Source organism: the organism of the source record quoted next, unplaced genomic scaffold (assembly GCF_019419815.1).
Source record: "Pyrus x bretschneideri cultivar Hongxiangsu unplaced genomic scaffold, Pyrus_bretschneideri_v1 Contig13, whole genome shotgun sequence".
Classification (NCBI taxonomy): Eukaryota; Viridiplantae; Streptophyta; class Magnoliopsida; order Rosales; family Rosaceae; genus Pyrus; species Pyrus x bretschneideri.
This window is the reverse complement of record NW_025999424.1, coordinates 1,313,807-1,334,673: the sequence shown is the minus strand read 5'-3', so window position 1 is coordinate 1,334,673 and position 20,867 is coordinate 1,313,807. Positions and strand designations below refer to the sequence as shown.

The 20,867-nt window shown below is 39.8% G+C and overlaps 5 protein-coding genes and 1 pseudogene across 5 annotated transcripts; 4 read left to right on the top strand and 2 right to left on the bottom strand.

Annotated features, from left to right (window-relative positions):
• The first annotated feature begins 1,975 nt into the window (after positions 1–1,975).
• Positions 1,976–4,758, top strand: LOC103965790 (altered inheritance of mitochondria protein 32). The gene is made up of 5 exons (XM_009378867.3): positions 1,976–2,215; positions 2,349–2,434; positions 2,919–3,224; positions 3,308–3,391; positions 4,027–4,758. Exons 1-5 carry the CDS (start codon positions 2,045–2,047, stop codon positions 4,433–4,435), a joined length of 1,056 nt encoding a protein of 351 aa, XP_009377142.2. The 5' UTR covers positions 1,976–2,044; the 3' UTR covers positions 4,436–4,758.
• Positions 4,759–4,808: 50 nt separating this feature from the next.
• LOC103959722 lies at positions 4,809–6,408 on the bottom strand (annotated as a pseudogene).
• A 1,935-nt stretch (positions 6,409–8,343) lies between these two features.
• Positions 8,344–9,685, top strand: LOC103965788. Its single transcript, XM_048579340.1, has 2 exons — positions 8,344–8,956; positions 9,054–9,685. The coding sequence occupies exons 1-2, from the start codon at positions 8,344–8,346 to the stop codon at positions 9,683–9,685; spliced, it is 1,245 nt and encodes a 414-aa protein (XP_048435297.1).
• Positions 9,686–10,541: 856 nt separating this feature from the next.
• LOC103959723 (putative pentatricopeptide repeat-containing protein At3g01580) lies at positions 10,542–12,992 on the bottom strand. The gene is given in 2 exon segments (XM_009372087.3): positions 10,542–11,606; positions 11,608–12,992. Coding segments are annotated over 2 exon segments (2,109 nt in total). The 5' UTR covers positions 12,841–12,992; the 3' UTR covers positions 10,542–10,730.
• A 3,868-nt stretch (positions 12,993–16,860) lies between these two features.
• Positions 16,861–18,327, top strand: LOC125475013 (disease resistance protein Roq1-like). Its single transcript, XM_048579339.1, has 2 exons — positions 16,861–17,381; positions 17,559–18,327. The coding sequence occupies exons 1-2, from the start codon at positions 16,861–16,863 to the stop codon at positions 18,325–18,327; spliced, it is 1,290 nt and encodes a 429-aa protein (XP_048435296.1).
• A 5-nt stretch (positions 18,328–18,332) lies between these two features.
• Positions 18,333–20,658, top strand: LOC103959724 (disease resistance protein RPV1-like). The gene is made up of 4 exons (XM_009372088.3): positions 18,333–18,661; positions 18,834–19,115; positions 19,278–19,841; positions 19,914–20,658. The coding sequence occupies exons 1-4, from the start codon at positions 18,440–18,442 to the stop codon at positions 20,478–20,480; spliced, it is 1,635 nt and encodes a 544-aa protein (XP_009370363.2). The 5' UTR covers positions 18,333–18,439; the 3' UTR covers positions 20,481–20,658.
• Positions 20,659–20,867: the final 209 nt, after the last annotated feature.

Genomic DNA, 20,867 nt, shown 5'->3' with positions numbered 1-20,867 from the left:
TTAACTCATCAAAACGTACAACTATGATCATTTTTATCAATTCCGTTATAACTTCCTTCAAAATGAGTCACGTGCAACACACACAAAGCTGAATCAAGGAGCAAATATGAAAAACCAAATGAAAAGAATTGAAGCAATAGTTCCTCAACTTTAACTCATTTAGAAAAATAGTCCCTCAATTTTATACCAATTGGAGTAATGGCGCCCCAACTTTAACCTAATTGTAGCAATATCATTTCAACATGACTTATTTTGATGAAATTAACGTAAATGACCATAACTGCACTTTTTAATAAGGTAAAATACCATTTTTACAAATTTTTCTTAATAATTGACACGTCTCAGGCCCGACTCCACCGTAGCAAGATATTGTCCGATTTGGACCCTGACTACGCCATCACGGTTTTGTTTCTGGGAACTCACACGAGAACTTCCAGATGGGTCACCCATCCTGGGAGTGCTCTCGTGCGCTACTCGCTTAACTTCAGAGTTCTCATGGAACCCGAAGCCAGTGAGCTTCCAAAAGGGCTCGTGCTAGGTAAAGATGAGAATATACACATAAGGATCACTCCCCTGGGCGATGTGAGATGTCACAATCCACCCCCCCTTAGGGGCCAGATGTCCTTGTCGGCGCACATGCAGCCAGGGTTAGGCTCTGATACCAAATTGTCACATCCCGGCCCGGGCGGGATCACTTCCCAGGCCCAACTCCACTGTATCATGACATTGTCCGCTTTGAACCCCGACTACGCCCTCACGGTTTTGTTTCTGGGAACTCACATGAGAACTTCTCGATGGGTCACCTATCATGGGAGTGCTCTCGTGCGCTACTCGCTTAACTTCGGAGTTCCCATGGAACCCTAAGCCAGTGAGCTCTCAAAAGGCTACGTGCTAGGTAGAGATGAGAATATACATATAAGGATCACTCCCCTGGACGATGTGGGATGTCACAATATATATATATATATTACTATTTAATATTTATGCTGGTATATGTCAATAGTGGCACGTCAGGCATAACAAATTATTTATTTAAAACAACCTCATTTTAAATTGATAAAAGTTACAAACGCTTGTAGGGGTCTCACAAACACTAGTTAATAATTGAAGAAATTGTACTAATGGTCCATCAACTTTTAATCCAATTAGAGTAATGTTCCCTCATCTTAACCATTTGTTCCTTAACTCATCGAAACGTGCAACTATGGTCATTTTTATCAATTCCATTACAACTTTCTTCAAAATGAGTCACGTGCAACTCACACAAAGCTGAATCAAGGAGCAAATATCAAAAACCAAATGAAAAGAATTGAAGCAATAGTTCCTCAACTTTAACTCATTTAAAAAAACGGTTCCTCAATTTTATACTAATTGGAGTAATGGCGCTCCAACTTTAACACAATTGTAGCAATATCATTTCAACATGATTCATTTTGATGAAATTAACGTATATGACCATAGCTGCACTTTTTAGTAAGGTAAAATACCATTTTAACAAATTTTTCTTAATAATTGACACGTGTTAGCGACAATCACTTGAATACGGCTTATTCAAAAAAAATGACTCGTATCGTATACGGCTTTTTGACTATTTATTGCATTTTTAATTGAAACCGAAAATTCAGCAATAATTGCTATTGGCGAGTTGTGTACACGCTCTCATACACTATATCACGCGCTTGATCCCCAAGCACAGTACCCCACTCCCATTCACCGTCCAGTCCCACAGGTCCCGATCCCGATCTTCAGAAACCTCATCGTGAGCCGTATGCGCACTGCGCACCTACACCTATACCGCACTGCGCACCTACGCCCATACCGACACCACCGTTCCCTCCTCAGCCTCCTCATATTATCCACACCAACAACCAAACAACAACGCTCTTTCTCTCTCATCTTTTCCCTCTCTACTCCTCCAACTTCAACCCTCTCAAAACCCCTTCCTCCTCCTCCGCCTCCTCGAACTGTAGCAATGGCCTCCGACGACCTCGCTGCCGCCGTTCCCGCGGCAGAAGACGAGACGTACGGTTTCAAGAGATCGGAGATGTTCAAGGAAAAGCTTGCCGGCACAGTCAACGCCTACGACCGCCACGTCTTCCTCTGCTACAAGAGCCCCGAGGCCTGGCCGTCGCGCGTCGAAGGCTCTGAGTCCGATCCGCTCCCTAAGTTCTTCGCCTCCGCTCTCAAAGCTCGCAAGAACGACATCGCCGTTAAGGTCCGTTTTCCAGCTCAATTCGTCGGCGTTTGTGATCGTTTTTTCTTGCCCTTTCTTATTTCCTGGAGATACTGTGTTCTGCTGTTGAGCTGAGTTGACTCCATCACTCAATTTGTTTCTTTGTTTTTGATAGACGTTGCTGACGGTAATTGAAGGACGCGAAGGAACTGAGTTTTCCGACGGCGATGTGCTGATTTTCCCGCAAATGATCAAATACAAGTAAATTCACGTTGATTTCTTGAGGTTTTTGTTCTGTATTGCTTTAATTTTAATCGGAATTTATAGGATTTAGATAATTAACCAGTGCGTGGTGTTTTGATTCTCAGATTTGCTTTATTTGACTTGGAGATTTCGATGATTGCTAGCTAGGATTAGAGTTTATGATTTTCCGATTTCAAGTCTCAAATCGACCTAATTTAGTGTGTTTTGGAGATTTTTCATGGAATTGATTGAATGCAAGTTACGATCGCATTCAGTGTTTCATTTCTGTTTCGACTTTTCTTTTGATTACGAAATTGTGCCGAATTTACTGAACTAAATAGATAATTAGATATATTAGCTTCTGAAATTAATTCTAGAAATTGAATTTAATTCTAAGTTTATGACTAATTCCTTGTCTTACAAGGAATTGAAGAGTTTTTCGTTCTTGTTTCTGTAAATTCCTTTTTGTGATTCTGAGGTTGCTTTTGTTTCTTGATCAAAGGGGCTTGAAAGAGTCGGATGTGGACAGCTTTGTTGATGATGTCCTTGTGAGTGATAAACCATGGGCTTCTGGAGTGCAAGAGGCCTTGACTGGCTCCCATGTATTTGTATGTGCACATGGTAGTCGAGATAAAAGATGTGGTGTTTGTGGACCTGTTCTGATTGATAAGTTCAAAGAGGAGACTGAGTTGCGAGGACTGACGAATCAGGTGTTTGTTATTCCTTGCTCTCACATTGGAGGCCACAAGTATGCTGGAAACTTGATTATTTACAGCCCAGGTTCAGATGGAAGCATAACAGGCCACTGGTAATATCCGGATCATAACAATTTAAAATTTATCATATTGGACTGGATGAAGGAATTTGAGTAGTCTGTATTACAAATTGCAGGTATGGCTATGTCACTCCTGATGATGTGCCGGAATTGCTTGATCAGCATATTGGGAAGGGAGAGATCATAGAGCGACTTTGGAGGTTTGTGTGTTTTTAATTTTGCCTACTGCCTTCCGATGAAAATTTCACTGAAACTGAAGCTTCTGTTATATTTTCTACGGCTGATTATTTCTAGTCTTGTATGATAGATTAGCGATATAGAGTTACATTAACATGGAGGAACTTTTATGGATTGTAGCATTCCTCTGGGTATTAGGTATATAACATTTGACTATCATGTTACTGATTCTGTGAAGATTAGAATCGTAAGGAAATTTAGGTAAGTGAACTTGTCAGAAGTATCATCACCACACGTTTAAAAACAAACAGTCAAGGAGACATTTGTTCTTATTTCTATTTCATAGGATGAGTGCATTTTGTTTAGATTCTCATATGCAAGGAAATGGTAACGTTTTTCTTTCTGTCAAGGTGTGTGTTACCTTCATGGGATGAATAGTTGATAGCGAGATCATCTCGGTGAACCAAATCAGACAACTTTTTTTATTAATAAACCAAACCAGAGTGGTTTTCAGGAAGGGGAGATGGGGTCAAGGAGGCACTAGACAGAGATTGGGAAAGCAAAGCAGATCTAGTCTGCGTTACTTAATTGCTATTAACGAAACTTAGAATTGAATCTTTAAATAGCTGAACACGAAATTCAATTTCATTCATTACAGGGGCCAAATGGGAGCATCTTCTGATGAAGCTATAAAAGTAAATGGCCAGAGGCTTCCAAATGGAGGAGAAAGTAAGAAAATCGAGGAGAAGCCCCAAGAAAATGGCAACCAGACTCACCAAGAAAACGTCGATCAGATTCAGAGTAATGAGAACTTTTCGGGCTGTTGCCAGGGTGCTGATAGTAATGGATTTACATGCTGCAAAGAAGTAAGTTTGGAGCAGAAAGGTGGAAGTGAGGAAAAGAAGCTGAAAGAGACCACAGAGGCGTGTGCCAGGAAACATGCCTCGGGGAAGCTGTCAAGCTTGATTGGGAAATGGGAGCAAAGTGATGTTCTTGCAGCTGCTGCGGTGGTTGGAGCAGTGGCAACAGTGGCTGTGGCCTACAGCTTTTATAGAAGGTCAGGCTGAAACGTAATCAAATCCTTGTTGGGTTTTGCCACCGGCATAGAGACCCTATTTTCTTGTAGAAAGATGTTATAAACGTCAGTTAAATAATCCTCCGAGCCATTCTCTTATATGAAAGGAGAATGTACACTATACGTTATTTTTCGGAGGGTGGGATGAATCCCCGAAGCTAAGCCATATACAGTAACAAAAATATTCACTGTTCTTTTCCGTAGATTGCTTACACAACTGAAATTCGTTGTTCCAATATACTGTTGAATGGTTTTGTCTTAACAGTGAGATATTTGTATGAAACTGCTTGCTAATTGTTGATGCGGTATTTTCTATGTTGTGATTGTTTTCGATTTGCCTGCTAGACTTTTAATTCAACCGTCAATTCTGTCAAATTTTCTGTTAAATTTTAATAAAAGAGATAAACGACTGTGTGTTAACATCTTAATCTGGTTGAACTATTTTTTCCGGCTATATTTACATCGCTAACGGCAAAGCTCAGGGTTTGGTCGCGATCATCGTCCGATGCTGATCTTTGAAAGCATCTCCTCCACCAGCCTCTGTGCCGATGTACTTGTCCCCGCAACTCTCTCACCTTCAGGCATCGATTTCCTCCATAATCTGCTCTATAACCTTGTTCCTCGACTGCTTGTTTCTCGAACCATAGTTGGAACAGTCTCTCAAAAGAAACAGCAACTCCCGTGCCGTGGTTTTAGCCTGTCCACGACCCATCGACGCTCATCTGAAGCAGTCCCGGCATTGCTCCTTCCCTCAGTATCAGTCCTCTGTACTTTTCTCTGCAGCTCTGGCATATAAGCAGGAGGATTCTCGCTGCGTGCTCCTTGGATTTCGTCGATCCCTCTTCAATTGTCTCAACTAGTGCCTGGATTGCACCGCACGTAGCTGCAGTTTCCTCGAGCGCAGTCTCGGATGAAGAAACAATGTCGTCAAGTAGCGCGATTGCCTTCTCAACCAGTTGGTTTGATTTTTCCAAGCCGTGGAATATTTGTTGCAACGAAAACACTATGCCCGAAGAAACCAAAGACGGAATAATCTGATGGCAGGTCGAGAGGTTGTGCAGCGTGGCTATGCCGTCAAGTCTGGCTTGCAGGCTGATGCCTTCAGCATAGTCTTGATTGAGAAGTTCAACTATTAGTTGGATGGCTCCGGCCGATGCAATCGGTAGCTTGTTTCCCTTGCAAGACGAAAGGATCAAAAAAGCCGCTATCGTGAGCTCGATCACCGCCTTGCTTTCGCAGCGGAGGAGGTTTAGCAACGCCGGTAAAGCCCCGGACTTCACAATTCTACTCTTGTTTCTGCAAAGTTAGAAAAGTAAAGGAAAAATTCAATCTTACAGCACAAGGAAGAGTCCCCATTAAAAATCATACATAACAGAGAAAAGTTTTAGGCTTTTTCACAAATTTTACTATCCATGAGACTTTAAGAAAAAATATGAAATGCTTGAAGTTAACGGAAAACTTGGCGCAACAATAACGTTGTAGGATTCATACAGTATATAGGACTAACCTTTCACTACCAAAGGCAAGACTAAGTAGAGAAAACAGAGAAGCTTCAATGGCTTCGGCGTCCTCCGAATGCAGCATCGAAATCAACGGGACCATAACGCCCCTCTCTGCCAACTTGTGCCTCTGCTTGCTCTTCAGCTTACCCAGCTCCGTCGCTGCCTCAATCTGCGCCGCCCGGTCGCCGGAAAACAGGTTGTGCAGCACCAGCTCCTCCATGATCAGAGCAAGCAGTAAAGCACCAGTTTCTCACCAACTAGGTAGGTTAATAATTTGGCATTGGGGATTGGGGGGATTGGTTGCTTCAAGAAGCGGTATTAATTGGGGCTGTGCGAATCCATTGTTTCAGTTAGAAGCAAACTCAACAATTCTTTTTTTGTCACCCTTTCTTTCTTTCTTTCCTTTATTTTTCTGAGTGTTTCTGATTTGGAAATGCAAAAAAACGATTCCTTGAGGATGAATCTTTAACTTTCCTTTTATTTGAGGCAAACGGCATCACCTTTTTGGGCAAAGTAAATTAGTTATTATCCTTCTTTTTTGGCCAATAGGAATTTTTGACCAACGAACACCTTCTGTGACAAAAAGTTGAGGAAAATTAGAGAAATTCTTGTGTCTGGTCAGGACACCACGTCATCTGTATACCACGCATGTGATCAAAGAAGACTCTTGTGTATTGGAGTTTAAAACGAACTCGCTTTTATTGATTACAACACTAGTTATGTGTAGGCGTACGGATGATGAGGTTCTCTGAAGACGTGCAACTTCATTTTTTTACGATATTGTTTAGTGATTACATGTTTTATTATTATTTTTTAGGGTTTTATGGTGAATTGATATTGATCCCTAAAACGGATTCAAATGAAGTAATATTCATACCCCAAGTACTCTTATGATATGGTTGTGGATTGTAATCCAAGGCCATCTGGTAGTTCATTTGGATATAGTATATACAAATGTGACTTCTTTATCTTTACTTTTCTTTTCGATAAATGTTACTGAGACTCTTTTAAAAATGGAACTACTTCATAGATTGTCTATCACCTTATATCTTTTGCATAATATTTTATAATATTATTATGAAAATTAACATTAAAATGTGAAATGACATAAATCTATGGAGAATCCTATTAGTCTCATTAGCATTTCTCTTTTTATTTTTTAGTAGAAAAGAGAACATGACCCTTAAAAAAAAAAAAAAAATCTTAATGAAACATTTTTTATACTGTTTACTTTTAACGTTAAAGACATTTTTACCTTGAAAAATCACTTCTGGTACTATTCACTTACATTTTTTTTTTTTTTATCATTTTCATTAAAAACATGCAGAATAGCAGAAAAGCAATGATATTTCTTTTTTCTTTAAAAAATGTCTGCCACTAAGAACGCATGATTAGATTCGATTTTCAAATTACGCAAGAAATTTGTAAATAATAGCATATAATATGTATATATTTGTATTTTTCTAAAGTGGCACTGTGGCAGTGAAACAAATTGAATTGATAATGTTTTTGCTTTTGCTTTCCCGCTATACGGCGGGATTTAGATTTACTTTTAAGGCAACGCACGAACTTTTATGTTTATTCTAATTTTGTTCTAAGTGAGAGAATATTTGCATTCATTGTGATCGGTGGTGAAAATTTTCAATATCTTGTACTACGAGCGATACATCATATTATATAATTAGAGAAAAGGTTTTTGTTTTTTCTTTCATGTGTTTATCAAATTATATAATGATATGTAGCGTTCTGTATCATGTTTTGGATCTTAAAAAAGTTGTTCGTCACTTGTATTATTTGTCTATGATTTGGGATAATGTATTGTTATTGTATAATTTTACAATATAAATTGTTTATTTTTCATCAGCTTAAAAAATATTTACAAAAAATTACTCAAATGTGAGATATTTAGTAATTTATATGTACCAATTATGTTGAACATCTAGACAAGTTTACTATCAAGTAACATATTAATGTTGAATCGTCAACTTATTTAATCCATATATGAGTAAACAATCTCCAATTTTATCGAATTTTATAAAAATAATATTCACATGATAATTTAAAAAATAAACGATATTAAAATTTGTACTTGAAAAATATGTTAATCGCAAAAGGTGGATATCAAAATTTGATTCAATGGGGATTTTGGTCATTTAATTATTTTTCAAACTCAGAACCAATAATTTTGAGTTCATTTTATTTTTGTTTTTTAACATTATTTATTTTTTTTTTTCAAACATATGAAGCTCTTAGCGCCTTCGCGCGGGAAGCTGAACACTTGTAGCGACCAGGAAACAATAGACTGTCCGAATTCTCCCCATTAATCACCTCCTTAATTAATTAAAAATTAAACACATGGCTAATCACCCTAACCTTACTCCCTTAATCAAGATTACCAATGTCATCAACCTCTAATCATCCGATTAATCCTCCTCCTCCTCCCACAAACCTCAATTGCCACCGCCGCCACCGTCGCAAGAAGAAAAACACTCACCCCATCCTCGATAATCCCGATCCCGACCCGCATTCCGAACCCGAATCCTCCCACCCTCCACCACCAGCCGCACCAGAACCCGAACCCGAACCCAAACCCCAAACCGAACCATCACCGTCGTCGCCATTGCCGATCGATGACCCTCACGTTCGGATCGCGATGTACGTGGCGATGGCCCACGCGGGCCTCGCCTTCTCGCTGGCCCTCCTCTACGGCGTCACAAAGCTCCTCCAAGGCTACTGGCGGCCGATCCACTGGGCGATCCTCTGCTCGATGCCTCTCCGCGAGCTCCACACCGCCCTCGTCTCCTTCTGGTCCCACTCCCTCAACCTTGGCCTATTCGAAACCCTAATTGCCATCCCGATCGCCGCCCTCCGCGCCACCACCGCCTCCCTCAGTCGATTCCCACACCGCCATCCAGTGCTGCCTCCTTCGCCGCCGCCCCAACTGCAGAAAGAGGCAGATCAGATTCTCCAAGCTCGTTCAATGGATCATCTCTTTCGCTCTCTTCGTCATCGTATACGAGAGCATTGGCATTATCTCCGTCCCGGCTTTTGCCATGGCTTGCTTCGTCGCCTACGCTCTCGGTTACAGAAGCATTCTGATCGATCCAGGCGTCGCCACCACTCTCTCCGCCATCTCCTCTGTTCGCCGCAGAGGCAGATTAAAATTCAAAAATACCAATAATACTAACAGCAATAGTAACTCCCCCGCTAATTTTGGCGGGAAAATTAGCCGGTGCATAACGAGCATGATGCTCAACAGGTTGAAGACGGCGGTGGCGATTGGCCTGATCACGGTGATGATCGTGGGATCTGTGTTGGGATTCTTTTTCTTTTCGTATAAGATCGCAATTGAAGGGAAAGGAGCTGTGATTTCACTCAAAGCACATTTGGAAGAGATGAATTACGATTACGCCGGGAGGGTCGGATTAAAGAAATGGATGAATGCAAATCAGGTTCCGGAATTGATCGACGATTACGCCACCAAGTTCTTCGAAACTGTTTCGCAGAACATCGATTCTCTGGCGGCGCATTACAATGTGACGGAGGTTGTTGACAGTGTTAGGCATTACTTGAGTACAAATCAGGATCAGATTCATAATCCCATGTCGAATAGTAATGAATCGGGCCGCAATTTTTCGAGTAGTATTAGTACTAATGGTGATGATCAGCCTAATTTTTCGGAGAAGTTTCGTGGCATTCAATCCCGGGTGAGGAACAGAGAATGGGGCGTGATCCTATAGAGATATCGACGGCTTGTTTGGAGAATTCATGTCATCAATCACAAGGGAAGACTTAGCGGAGAAAACGAAAGATTTCTTGCTGCAGGGGTTAGACCTTTCCAGAAGAGTACTCGCTAGCGGAACAATGGTTGTGGCCGGAGGAGCAAATCTGTTGTTTTTCATGGCAGTCTCGCTCGTTTCAGGGGCTGCAGGATTGTTCAATTTCTTCTTCGAATTGACGGTGTTCTTCTGGCTTTTGTACTACCTAATCACTACTGATTCCGGCGGCGTTATGGATCATGTCCTTGGAATGCTGCCCCTTTCAAAATCCACAAGGGTTCGGTGTGCTCAAGTGCTTGATCACGCTGTCAGCAGCGTGCTGTTGGCCGCTGCAAAGGTCACATTCTTTCAAGGGAGCCTTACGTATCTCTTGTTTCGATTCTACCAGATTCATTTCCTCTACATGTCCACATCCCTCGCTCTTATGAGCGCTGTTTTGCAAATTACACCGGCTTGGTTCTTGTCCATTCCGGCTGTGCTGCAGCTGGCCATGGAAGAGAGATATGTCGAGGCAGTTTTGGTGACGGTGGTTCATCAGATTCTGTTGGAATACGGCACAGCAGCTATCCAAGATGAGATTCCGGGACAGAACGCCTACCTCGCTGGCCTTAGCATACTTGGGGGCATTGCTCTTTTCCCCTCCATGTTGGAAGTAATTTTCCTTTTTTTTCTAAACCTTATTCTTGTGAATTAATGCTTGCATTTATGTTAATTAGAGTGATCGGAATGGCGTTTTAATTGCGTTTTTCTGATCAAATTACAGGGAGCGATTATGGGTCCTCTGCTGATGACAGTGATGATTGCCTTCAAGAATCTGTACGTAGAATTTGTCCTTGCTTCTGGAAAAGAAGCCACTGCTCATTGATACAAGTAACTACTACATATTTTCATGAAATTGATGCAAGTAATTTGATAGAAAAATATCAGTCCTAGAGTCTGTCCATATCATTACGCCTTTCATGTGGGTCGAAACTTTCCCGGCAAGAAATTTCTCAACAATTAAAATCTAGTGTAGCAGGAGATCGACATTGGGAACATAACCTTCCTCTCTCATTTTCATTTCTAATTTTCCTAGCACTCCATAAATCTGATCAGAATCAAGGTGCAATCTATCTCCGGCAACAAAACTACGGATGTCACTCCCCACCTCGACAACACTCTGCCCGGACATCTTCTTTAACCCCTTCTCCTTTATCAAAGTTCTGAGATTTGTCACATTTTCCCATTTGTTATCCATGGCATATATATTTGAGAGCAGGATGTAATACCCTGCATGATTAGGATCCAACCGAAAAAGACTCTTTGCTGCAACCTCTCCAAGCTTTGTGTTGTTATGAATCTGGCATGCACCAAGCAAGGCTCCCCAAACATGCGGTGCAATTGGATTGGGCATTGTCTCAACGATTTCCATTGCCTTGTCCAGCTCTCCTGCCCGGCCAAGAAGATCAACAATTATCCCGTAGTGCTCAGGTCCAGGCTTAAGTTGGTATTCATGCAACATCGTGTTGAATATCTCGATGCCTTCTTCAACCAAACCTGAATGGCTACATGCAGATAAAATCGAGAGAAATGTTACATCATTTGGCTTGACATCTGTGTGCTTAACCATCCGATCAAATACTTTTAAAGCTTCTTCTCCTCGTCCATGAACTCCATAACCTGCAATCATCGCGCTCCAGATAACGACATCTTTGTCTGTTATCCCTTCAAATAATAGGACAGCATTGTCTATGCTGCCGCATTTCGAGTATAACTCTATGAGTGAAGCTCCAACATAGATGTTACTCTTGAAGGCACGTTTAATCACATAAGCATGGAGGCAAAAAGCTTGTTGAAGAATCCCTAATTCCGAACAAGCTGCAAGAAGCTTGACCATAGCAACTGGCATCAGGCTTAGTTTCGTATGATAGCATGTCGCGAAAGACCCCAATAGACTTGTATGCCATTCCGTTATGAGCATACCCACTCAACAAGGCAGCCCACGAAACCACATCTTTCTCTGGCATTCTATTGAAGAGATCAACTGCTTTTTCAGGTGCAGAGCACTTCATGTACATATCAATCAGGGCTGTAGCTACCTTGATATCTAACTCGAAACACTTCCTAGTAGCAATTTCGTGGATCTTCTTACCTTCCTCTAAATTACCTGCCAGCGCACATGCTTGCAATGCACTTACCAGAGTCACTGAATTAGGTTCGGTTCTCATATCAATCATTTCGTTGAAAAGATTCAACGCTTCTATTACATCCCCATTATGAGTGTAACACGCAATCATGGAGCTCCAGGAAACCACATCTTTTTCCGGCATCTTCATGAACAACCTAGCGGCAGTTTTGACAGAACCCGTCTTTGCATATAGATTTAGCAACGCATTACCTAAAGATAAATTAGAGTTGAACCCGTTCCTAATAGAAACACCATGCACGCAACTTCCAATTCTAAAATTTGATAACTGAGCACAAGCCGAAACAGCACTAACAAGCGTCACTCGGTCAGGATTAATGCGCCCCACCATCACCATTCGGGAGAAAAACTCCAATGCTTCTTCAGGATCACCATTCTGCTCATATCCAGTAACCATAGAAGTCCACAAAAACACATCCGGTTGTGGAAACTCGTCAAACGCTTTCACAGCCTCGCCCATTTCTCCGCATTTGGAATACAATTCAACCAATGCAGAACCTACAAACATATCCAATGCAACCTTCTCATGTTTCTTCACAAACCCATGTATTATTTTTCCACACGCTAGCACCCTTAACCTCGCACACGCCTTCATAGCAATGGGAATGGTGAAATTATCAGGCTTTTCCTCATTACCTCTTGACTCAGACATCATGCTACGAAATAGACATAATGTCTCCTCCCATCGGTCCTCTCTACAGTAGCTCCTGAGCATGGCGTTCCAGAGATAGACAGTTCTGTGGGGCGTTTCGTCGAACACCTTGCGGGCATGACCGAGGGACTCATATTTTGCGTAGAGAGCGTTGAGTTTTGTGGCAAAGAAGCTATCTTGGGAAAGGCCGACTTTGAGGGTTTGAGAGTGCAATTGCGCCACTGATTTCGCGCTGTTACATGATGCAAGCAGATTAGCAAGGACGTCCCTCCTTTTCATGCAGAAGACTCACTTGGTTACCCCAAAAGAATCTCACAATCTCATAAAACCAGATCGAATTTCGTTAGCAGTCACACTTGTGCCTATAAGTTGCCTGCGTCGAATCCAATCAAGTCGGTTTTCTTCGATGAGATGTATAGAATTGGTATTAGAATTTTATAAAATGCATAGCATTTGCATGAGAACTTCCGTCAAATTAAGCAAGTGAAACACATGTTACATGCTTCTTTTGTTATGAATATATAAAGGACAAATGCTCCACATTTTATCAAATTAAGATACGAATTTTATGAATTACGAGTCTATCTTTGTTTTGTTTCACTTGAGGAGATAAAAAGAGTACGATGAATTTAGACCATTCAACAAATACATGAATCACTTAAATATTTGTACAAAGTCAACTTGTAATATGTATAATTCATAGCTATGTGAACATACATACCATAGAATCATTCTACCAAAATACCACTTTCTTTTTTTTCACTAATTCTCTCACTTTCTACCAATTTTTGTTTTCCTATAGTTTTTTCGTTTAGGAGTGAATAAGGTGCATTATGAACGTGTACTATACAAAGCCCATTGAGGAGGATTATCATACTATATCATATGAGTTTGACGATAACATTGACGATGACGATGATTAATCTATTAGTGATAAATACAAAACAACGTACAACTCATGACTGATACGTTATTTCTTTGGTATATTAAGAATCTTTTGTATTTTCCACTACAAATTCTTAGGTTCATACTTTCTTTTATTAACTTAGATCAAACCTAATTATGTTTCAGGTCACAAAAAAAGAGATGTTAATTCTTAGTCATCAATCAAACCAGTGGTCATGCTCATTAGGGTCCGTAGGCTCTCATCCTCTTTCCACCGCTCATTTTTTTAGGAAGTTTTAACGAAAAGCACATAGTATTGTTCACTTTAATGAAAAACCATATTTTTATACTAAAAAATCAAACTTGATACTATTCACTTTACCCTTTATTTTGTCCTTATTATTAAAACTCAAAGTTTTCAAATCATTTTCATTAGTTTTCCTTTTCTCTTATTACGAAAAAATCTAGTAAAAAGCAGTAGCACGCACTTCACTAGGCTACTGCCTTTTACCTGCTTTATAGTTATATTTAGTTCCTCCCAACAAATCATCTCCAACATTGGTTGGTCATTTTTCCATTCTATGCTAAAAGTTTTGCGAAGCTCTTAAACTGAAAGGGCTTTCGTCGCGTGATGTCTCTCAAAAAATTATACGTACAATATTAAAACATTACGTGATTATGAACTCGTCACATGTGAATCATTATGATCAGATTTGAATGTTAGCATATCGAATAAGTGGCATATTACTATTATTATGTTTTGTTAATGTTAGAATTGGTCCTCGGACTTTGTCCTAATTGGATTATTGATTGCCAAACTCTGGCTCATCTGTCTGCATTTAAAATAGTTCAATCAATGCAAATCCCATAAACATGTGCCATGTCCAATGCAACCTTGTCTATGTCCAGTGCAACCTTGTAATGTTTGTTCATAAACCCATGACGTCCATCAACATCAGTTGAACCAACCTGTACACCACCTTTAAAATAGAATAAGGTCGTGAACTAAGGTGGATTAAATACAGGAAAAAAAATGAACGGAACACCGAATTGAAACCTAAAAAACAAACTGAACAAAAAATCAAATCGAACTAAAATCATTTGGTCTGGTTTCGGTTTCAATGATTCTAAAACCAAATCGAATATATATGAATTTTATTTATTTATTTAGGGAACTGTTATTAGCACTCCAATAATCTCATTCTACACGCCTTACAAATATATTTTTCTTTCTAATTATAGAAAGTTTGGAGTGCAAAATGAGATTTTGAAGTGCCAATAATAATTCCCTTTATTGGGGACATTTGCTAAGAGCACATCTAGCCTTCTTTCAATTTTAATGGAGACACTAGGTAGCCGTGGAGCAAGGATTATTTAATACTCTAACTTTCAATGTAAACGTTGCAATTCGAGTTTAATAATATTAGCTAGGGATTGAAGTACTTATTGCAATCATTTATTGATAGTCAAATATGGTCGTTCAATGCCATTACATTATATATGACCATTAATGGAAAGTTGTGCTAAGTACATGGACGGGACCTAGCCAAGTTCTCATATTCGATGTAAATGCAGGTTCTCAAGTAGGGTGGGCATTTTAATCGGGTCAACTGATCAATCCAAACAAAATAATGATGTACTTAGAAATTTTTAATAAATTTGATAACTGAGCACGTCTTGATTTATAAATTTCATGGCCTATATGAATATGTATTTAATTTTGCATCATGTGTTATGGATTAAATTTTTCAGATTAGGATCCTCTCCTGATCTAAGGATGAGGATCTTCTGTTCAAGGAATATGAGCCGTTAGATGAAAATCCAACAGTTAAAATTATTATAACTTTAAAAGGACTCCATGTTTGTAGTCGTTGGATATTCATTCAATGACCCACACTTCTTGATCAGGAAAATCCTCATTCTTAGATCAGGAGAGGATCCTAATCCAAATTTTTCAATAAGAACCGTTATCGTGCCTCTCGAACTCTCGTTTAATACGTCCACTAGCAATTATTCAAAACTATATTTTAATAGTTTGAATGTTTCAAACCAATAAGAACGGTAATCCACCTTAATTAAAAACTGATTATATGCTTTGAATAATGATCGCGTTGCCGTCGACAATGATAGCCTATAAGAATAATAAGGCACATTAAATATAGGCTAAATAGGCAAAATAGTTCGTGAGATTTGCGTAACACATCATTTGTTTTTTGAGAATTCAAATTAATAAAAGTGGTATCTGAGATTGTCCACCATCATTTTGGTCATTCCATTAAAAACTCTGTTAAATGATCCGAAGCTTTTGACTTGAAGTTTGGACAATTTTCAAAACTTCGTAACTTAATCGTTTCTTAACCAAATTCGACCAATAATATATCAAAATGAAGATAGGAAATTGTAGAATAAGATTATACCTATTTGGAAGTCCAATGGTTGAAGGAGATGGTAGGAAAATAGCCTCAAAATTGACTGGTGCGAGAAAAAATTGGAAAACTCACCGGAAACTGGGTAAACTTTAAACATTCACAACTTCTTCAATCCTCAACGAAATCAAGTGAGTCAAAAATGAAGATCATACTTATCGACGAGACGAAGAGCATGGTTTTCTATGGCTAACTCATCGTCGTTTGGCCGAAAAACAGCTCGAAAGTGACTGTCTTGATATTGTGTTAGCCACTTTTGAGCCGTTTTCCGGCTAAAACACGGCGAATTATCCATCAAAAAAGATACCATTCTCGTTGTCTCGTCGAGAAGTATGATTTTTGTTTTTGAATCACTGGATTTAGTTGAGTATTGAAGAAGTTATGAACATTTAAAGTTTACCCAATTTCTGACGAGTTTTCCAGTTTTCCCTTGGACCAATCAACTTTGAGGTTATTTTCCAGCCATCTTCGGCAACCATTGGGCTTCTAAATAGGTATAATCTTATTCTTTAATTTTCCTATCTTTATTTTGATATATTATGAGTCAAATTTGATTAAGAAACAATTGAATTACGACTTTGAAAATTGCCCAAAATTTCGCCCAAGAGCTTCGGACACTTTTTAACGAAAGGACTAAAATGATAAATGGTGGACAACCTCATGAAGCACTTCTATTGATTTATCTCAGAAACTAAAATAATGTGATATGCAAATCCCAAGGCCTGACTATTTAGCCTTAAATATAATATATTGGTATTAATCAATCAAGCCCATGTTAAGAAAATCCTTCTTGCAATTATTTTCTCCCTCCTATCATTTCTTACCCAGCCGCATCTTGCGTCTCTCCCTCTTCTATCTTCATTATTTTTTGCTCTCACATCTTCCAGCGATCCAAAACAATAATCAGGAGTTTCGCTGGGAATCTTGGGAGACACTTGTTTTCTTTAGACTGAAACGATCAGGAGTTTCACTTCTTTGCTTGAAATCAATGAATACCAGCAGCCTCGCCCTTGCAACCGCCGCCGCCGGTTCGTCTTCCTCTCGGCGTTCAAGCTGCTGGAAGTACGACGTGTTCCTGAGCTTTAGAGGCGAGGACACACGCACTAGGTTCACAGACCACCTCTCCATTGCGTTACGCAGTGCCGGAATCACCACGGTCATAGACTACAAGCTCAAAAAGGGGGAGAATATACAGAGAGAAATTGACCGACAAATCGAAGGATCGAGGATCGCGGTCGTCGTCTTCTCAAAGAGTTACGCGGAGTCCCGATGGTGCCTGAGGGAGCTGTCGATGATCATGAGGTGCCGAGAAGATCAAGAGGGGAAAGTAGTCTATCCTATATTCTACGACGTTGACCCTTCGAAAGTGAGGAAACAGAGTGGTAGTATTGGGGAAGCATTTCAGAAGCATGAAAGGGATGAAGACCCAAATGAGGTCGAGCAGTGGAGAAAGGATCTTAAGGCTTCTGCAGATTTGGTTGGCCGGAATCTTGAAACCACTGCGGACAGGTATCATTTCAAATTTCCTCTTTTACAAAATTCAATCGCTTGCAACATCTTGTACAATTAGCTTTTGGGACACTCACTAATCAGCCAAGTCGTGGTGCATAAGGCATTTAGTTCATATGAATCATGCTGTTGCATGATTAATCATCTGTTTGCATAATTTGGATTTCCAATTGGCAGGCGTGAAGGAGAATTTATCCAGAAAGTTGTTGGGGACATCAACGGACTACTAAAAACCAGCGACTTAAAAGAAGCCAAGCACTCAGTTGGTATAGCTTTTCGCGTGGAAGAATTCAGTATTAAATACTTAGATGTTGGAGGTTCACATGATGTTCAAATAATTGGAATTTGGGGTATGGGCGGCATAGGTAAAACAACGCTTGCTAGAACCATTTATAGCACATACCATCATAGTTTCCATGGTCAATGTTACCTTGAGGAGGTGAGGAGTAAAAAGAAAAATATGGTTAGTCTGCAAGAACAACTTCTTCGAGATATTTTGAAATGGCCTGACATTAAAATAAGTAGTGTTGCCGAAGGGACCAAGGAGATAGAGAAAAGACTTGGAAGCATGAAGGTACTCATCGTAGTTGATGACATAGATGATGCGGACCAATTAGATGAATTGGCGATAGAACATGACTCGTTTGGTCCAGGAAGTAGGATTATTTTAATAGCAAGAGATGAACAAGTGCTGAATATACAGAAGGTGCAAAAAAAATATAAGGCACAAACGATGACGGATGAAGAAGCTCTTGAGCTCCTTAGTTGGCATGCGTTTGGAAATCATTGTCCTGATAAAGAATATATTGAACTTGCAAGAGGTGTTGTTGATTATTGTGGAGGATTGCCGCTAGCTCTTAAAGTCGTAGGCCGTTTGTTGGCTACGAAAAAGAGTAAAAGCATATGGAAAAGTACATTGGATAAATTGAGAAATAGTTCCACATGAAAAAATTCATGAAACACTTAGATTAAGCTATGACGGGCTAAGTGATGATCATGTGAAGGGTGTGTTCCTTGACATATCTCATTTCTTTATTAACTGGCATGGAACTCATGTCATGGCAATATTGGATAGTTGCAGTGGCTTTTGTGTAGAATCAGAAATCAAAACCATTCAAGATCGGTGTCTTCTAGATTTTGATTCACCAAAATTTAGGATGCATGATTTGATTCGAGACATGGGAAGAGAAATTGTGCGGGCAGAATGTGCTATGGAACCTGGAAAACGTAGTCGATTGTGGCATCATGTAGACGTAACAAGCGTGTTAAGAGACGAATCTGTAAGTACTTTCCCAAATCCCAATAAAAAAAATGTTATGTTGAATGTATGTAAATAAACAGAAGCATATGCATATCCCACATCTAATGCATTGTATACGCTGCATTTGTAGTTCATTCACAGATAGTCATGGCTTTGCTTGAATTAGATTTGTTATTGTTTTCCCCCAACAGGGAACGGAAGCGATTAGAGGGCTAACTTTAGTGTTGCCAGAAAAATCAGATGAGCATCCCTTCCGCACAAAAGCATTTAAGAAGATGCGGCATCTGAAATTTCTCCAACTCAATTATGTAAAGCTCACTGGACGCTACCGTCATCTTTCCAAGGAGTTAAGAGTATTGCTTTGGCAGGGATTTCCTCTAGAGGTCATACCCAAAGATTTTGATTTACGAAACTTACTTCTTATTGACTTGAGCAACAGCAAGCTTGTCCGAGTTTGGGTGGATTCCGATCAGGTACAATACTACATATAATTGTCGTAACTTCAACCAAATTATTAATCCTTCCCTCGCCCGTGTTTTGTAAATACCAACATCAGTCGACAGTCATTCTCTCTCTCTCTCTCTCTCTCTCTCTAATATGGATTATGATTTTTGTTCTATCTTTTTGCCAAACAGTTGCCGAAGAAGTTGAAGTTTCTTTATCTCGATCATTCCCGTAACCTGACTCAATTACCTGACTTTTCAAAACTCCCACATCTCGAGAGTTTGGGCCTCAACAGCTGTAAGAGTGTGTCTGGGGGTTACCATTTATTTGCACAACTGAAGATGCTTCAGTATTTAGATCTTAGAGACTGCAATATAACGGATGATGCCATTGTTGAAAGCCTTCGGAGTCTATCTTCCTTATGCAGTTTATTACTAGATGGAAATGGTTTTCATAGGCTACCCATCCTCAGTGGCCTTTCCCAGCTTACATCTTTGTATCTAAATCATTGCACAAGCCTTGAGGCAATCCCAGGTTTGCCGACAAGTTTGCATACACTGGAAGCGAATTACTGCACTGAACTGGAAATAATGCCCGAGCTTCCAGAGATGTCGCAAATGATATACTTGCAAATGAAAGACTGCCGCAAACTCAAAGATATTCCAAACCTGGATAACTTCTTGTGCAACATGCGTACCCTTCATATGGAAGGGTGCACCAGTCTCACTGCTACTTTTAAGGAGAACATCCTATTGGTATGGAACTTTCGCTCTCCCTCTCTGATTTTCATATTGTTGCTTATACTTACTTTGCACCTCGTGTTGTAGAAATGGAAGGGGGATGTAATTGGTGGACTTTCTCTCTCTGTAAATGATATTCCTCGCCGGTTACCCTATGTTGCGCGAGCTGATGAAACTGTCGAAATTGAAATGCCGACTAATTTTGATTATAAAGGAGGGTTGGCTGTGTGCATCATCTATTCTTCGGACAACTCAGACTGTACTGGGTCCCTATGCCTTCATGTTGTTAATCGTACCCAGCGAACATGTTTTCACATTTGGCCAATGGTGACCACCGTAACTGCTTCCCATGAATGTTATCTTTGGCTGGGAAATCTTACAAACAAGAAGCTCAATCTGAAAGGTGGCGACAGGGTTCGTGTGCTTGCAGACTTTATTGAAACAGAGGATGATCATCAAATTAAGGTGAAGAAAACAGGAGTGGATATCGTAAAATGGGAAACCGTATTTGAAGATCTGATAGAAGTGGACTATAAGCGTGTGCCATATGAGTCTGATGAAGATACTGATGAGGAAGAGGACTATCAGACTACACCATATGAGTCTGTTGAGGAGCACTTTGACGACGATGAAGAAGAAACAATTGGGAAATGAAAGAAAGCATTTCAAAGTGTCTTATTTAGAAAGTACTTGAATTTTTAACAAGAGTTTCAATGTGGGTATAATAAAAGAACTTTTAGTTGAAGCGTTTTTAGCGAAGCAATGCTGAACGAGTTCTTAATTAAACATATAAGTAGCTTATTTTCTTATAAAATAAATTAATGATTTCTTATTTGATTCATTAGTGACATTAGAGAAATTTACGTGCAAGTGTGTGTCGTGTTTATCCCTCTCTTGGTCTCCCTACCCCATTTCTTTGAAACTAATTTCCCCTTTCACCCTTCGTCCACTCCCATTGTTGCCCTCATTTTCTCTCCTATAATTGATCCTAGTTGTTTGATGTATGTCGTTAACTCTAATTGTTACTAATCATACCCTGCA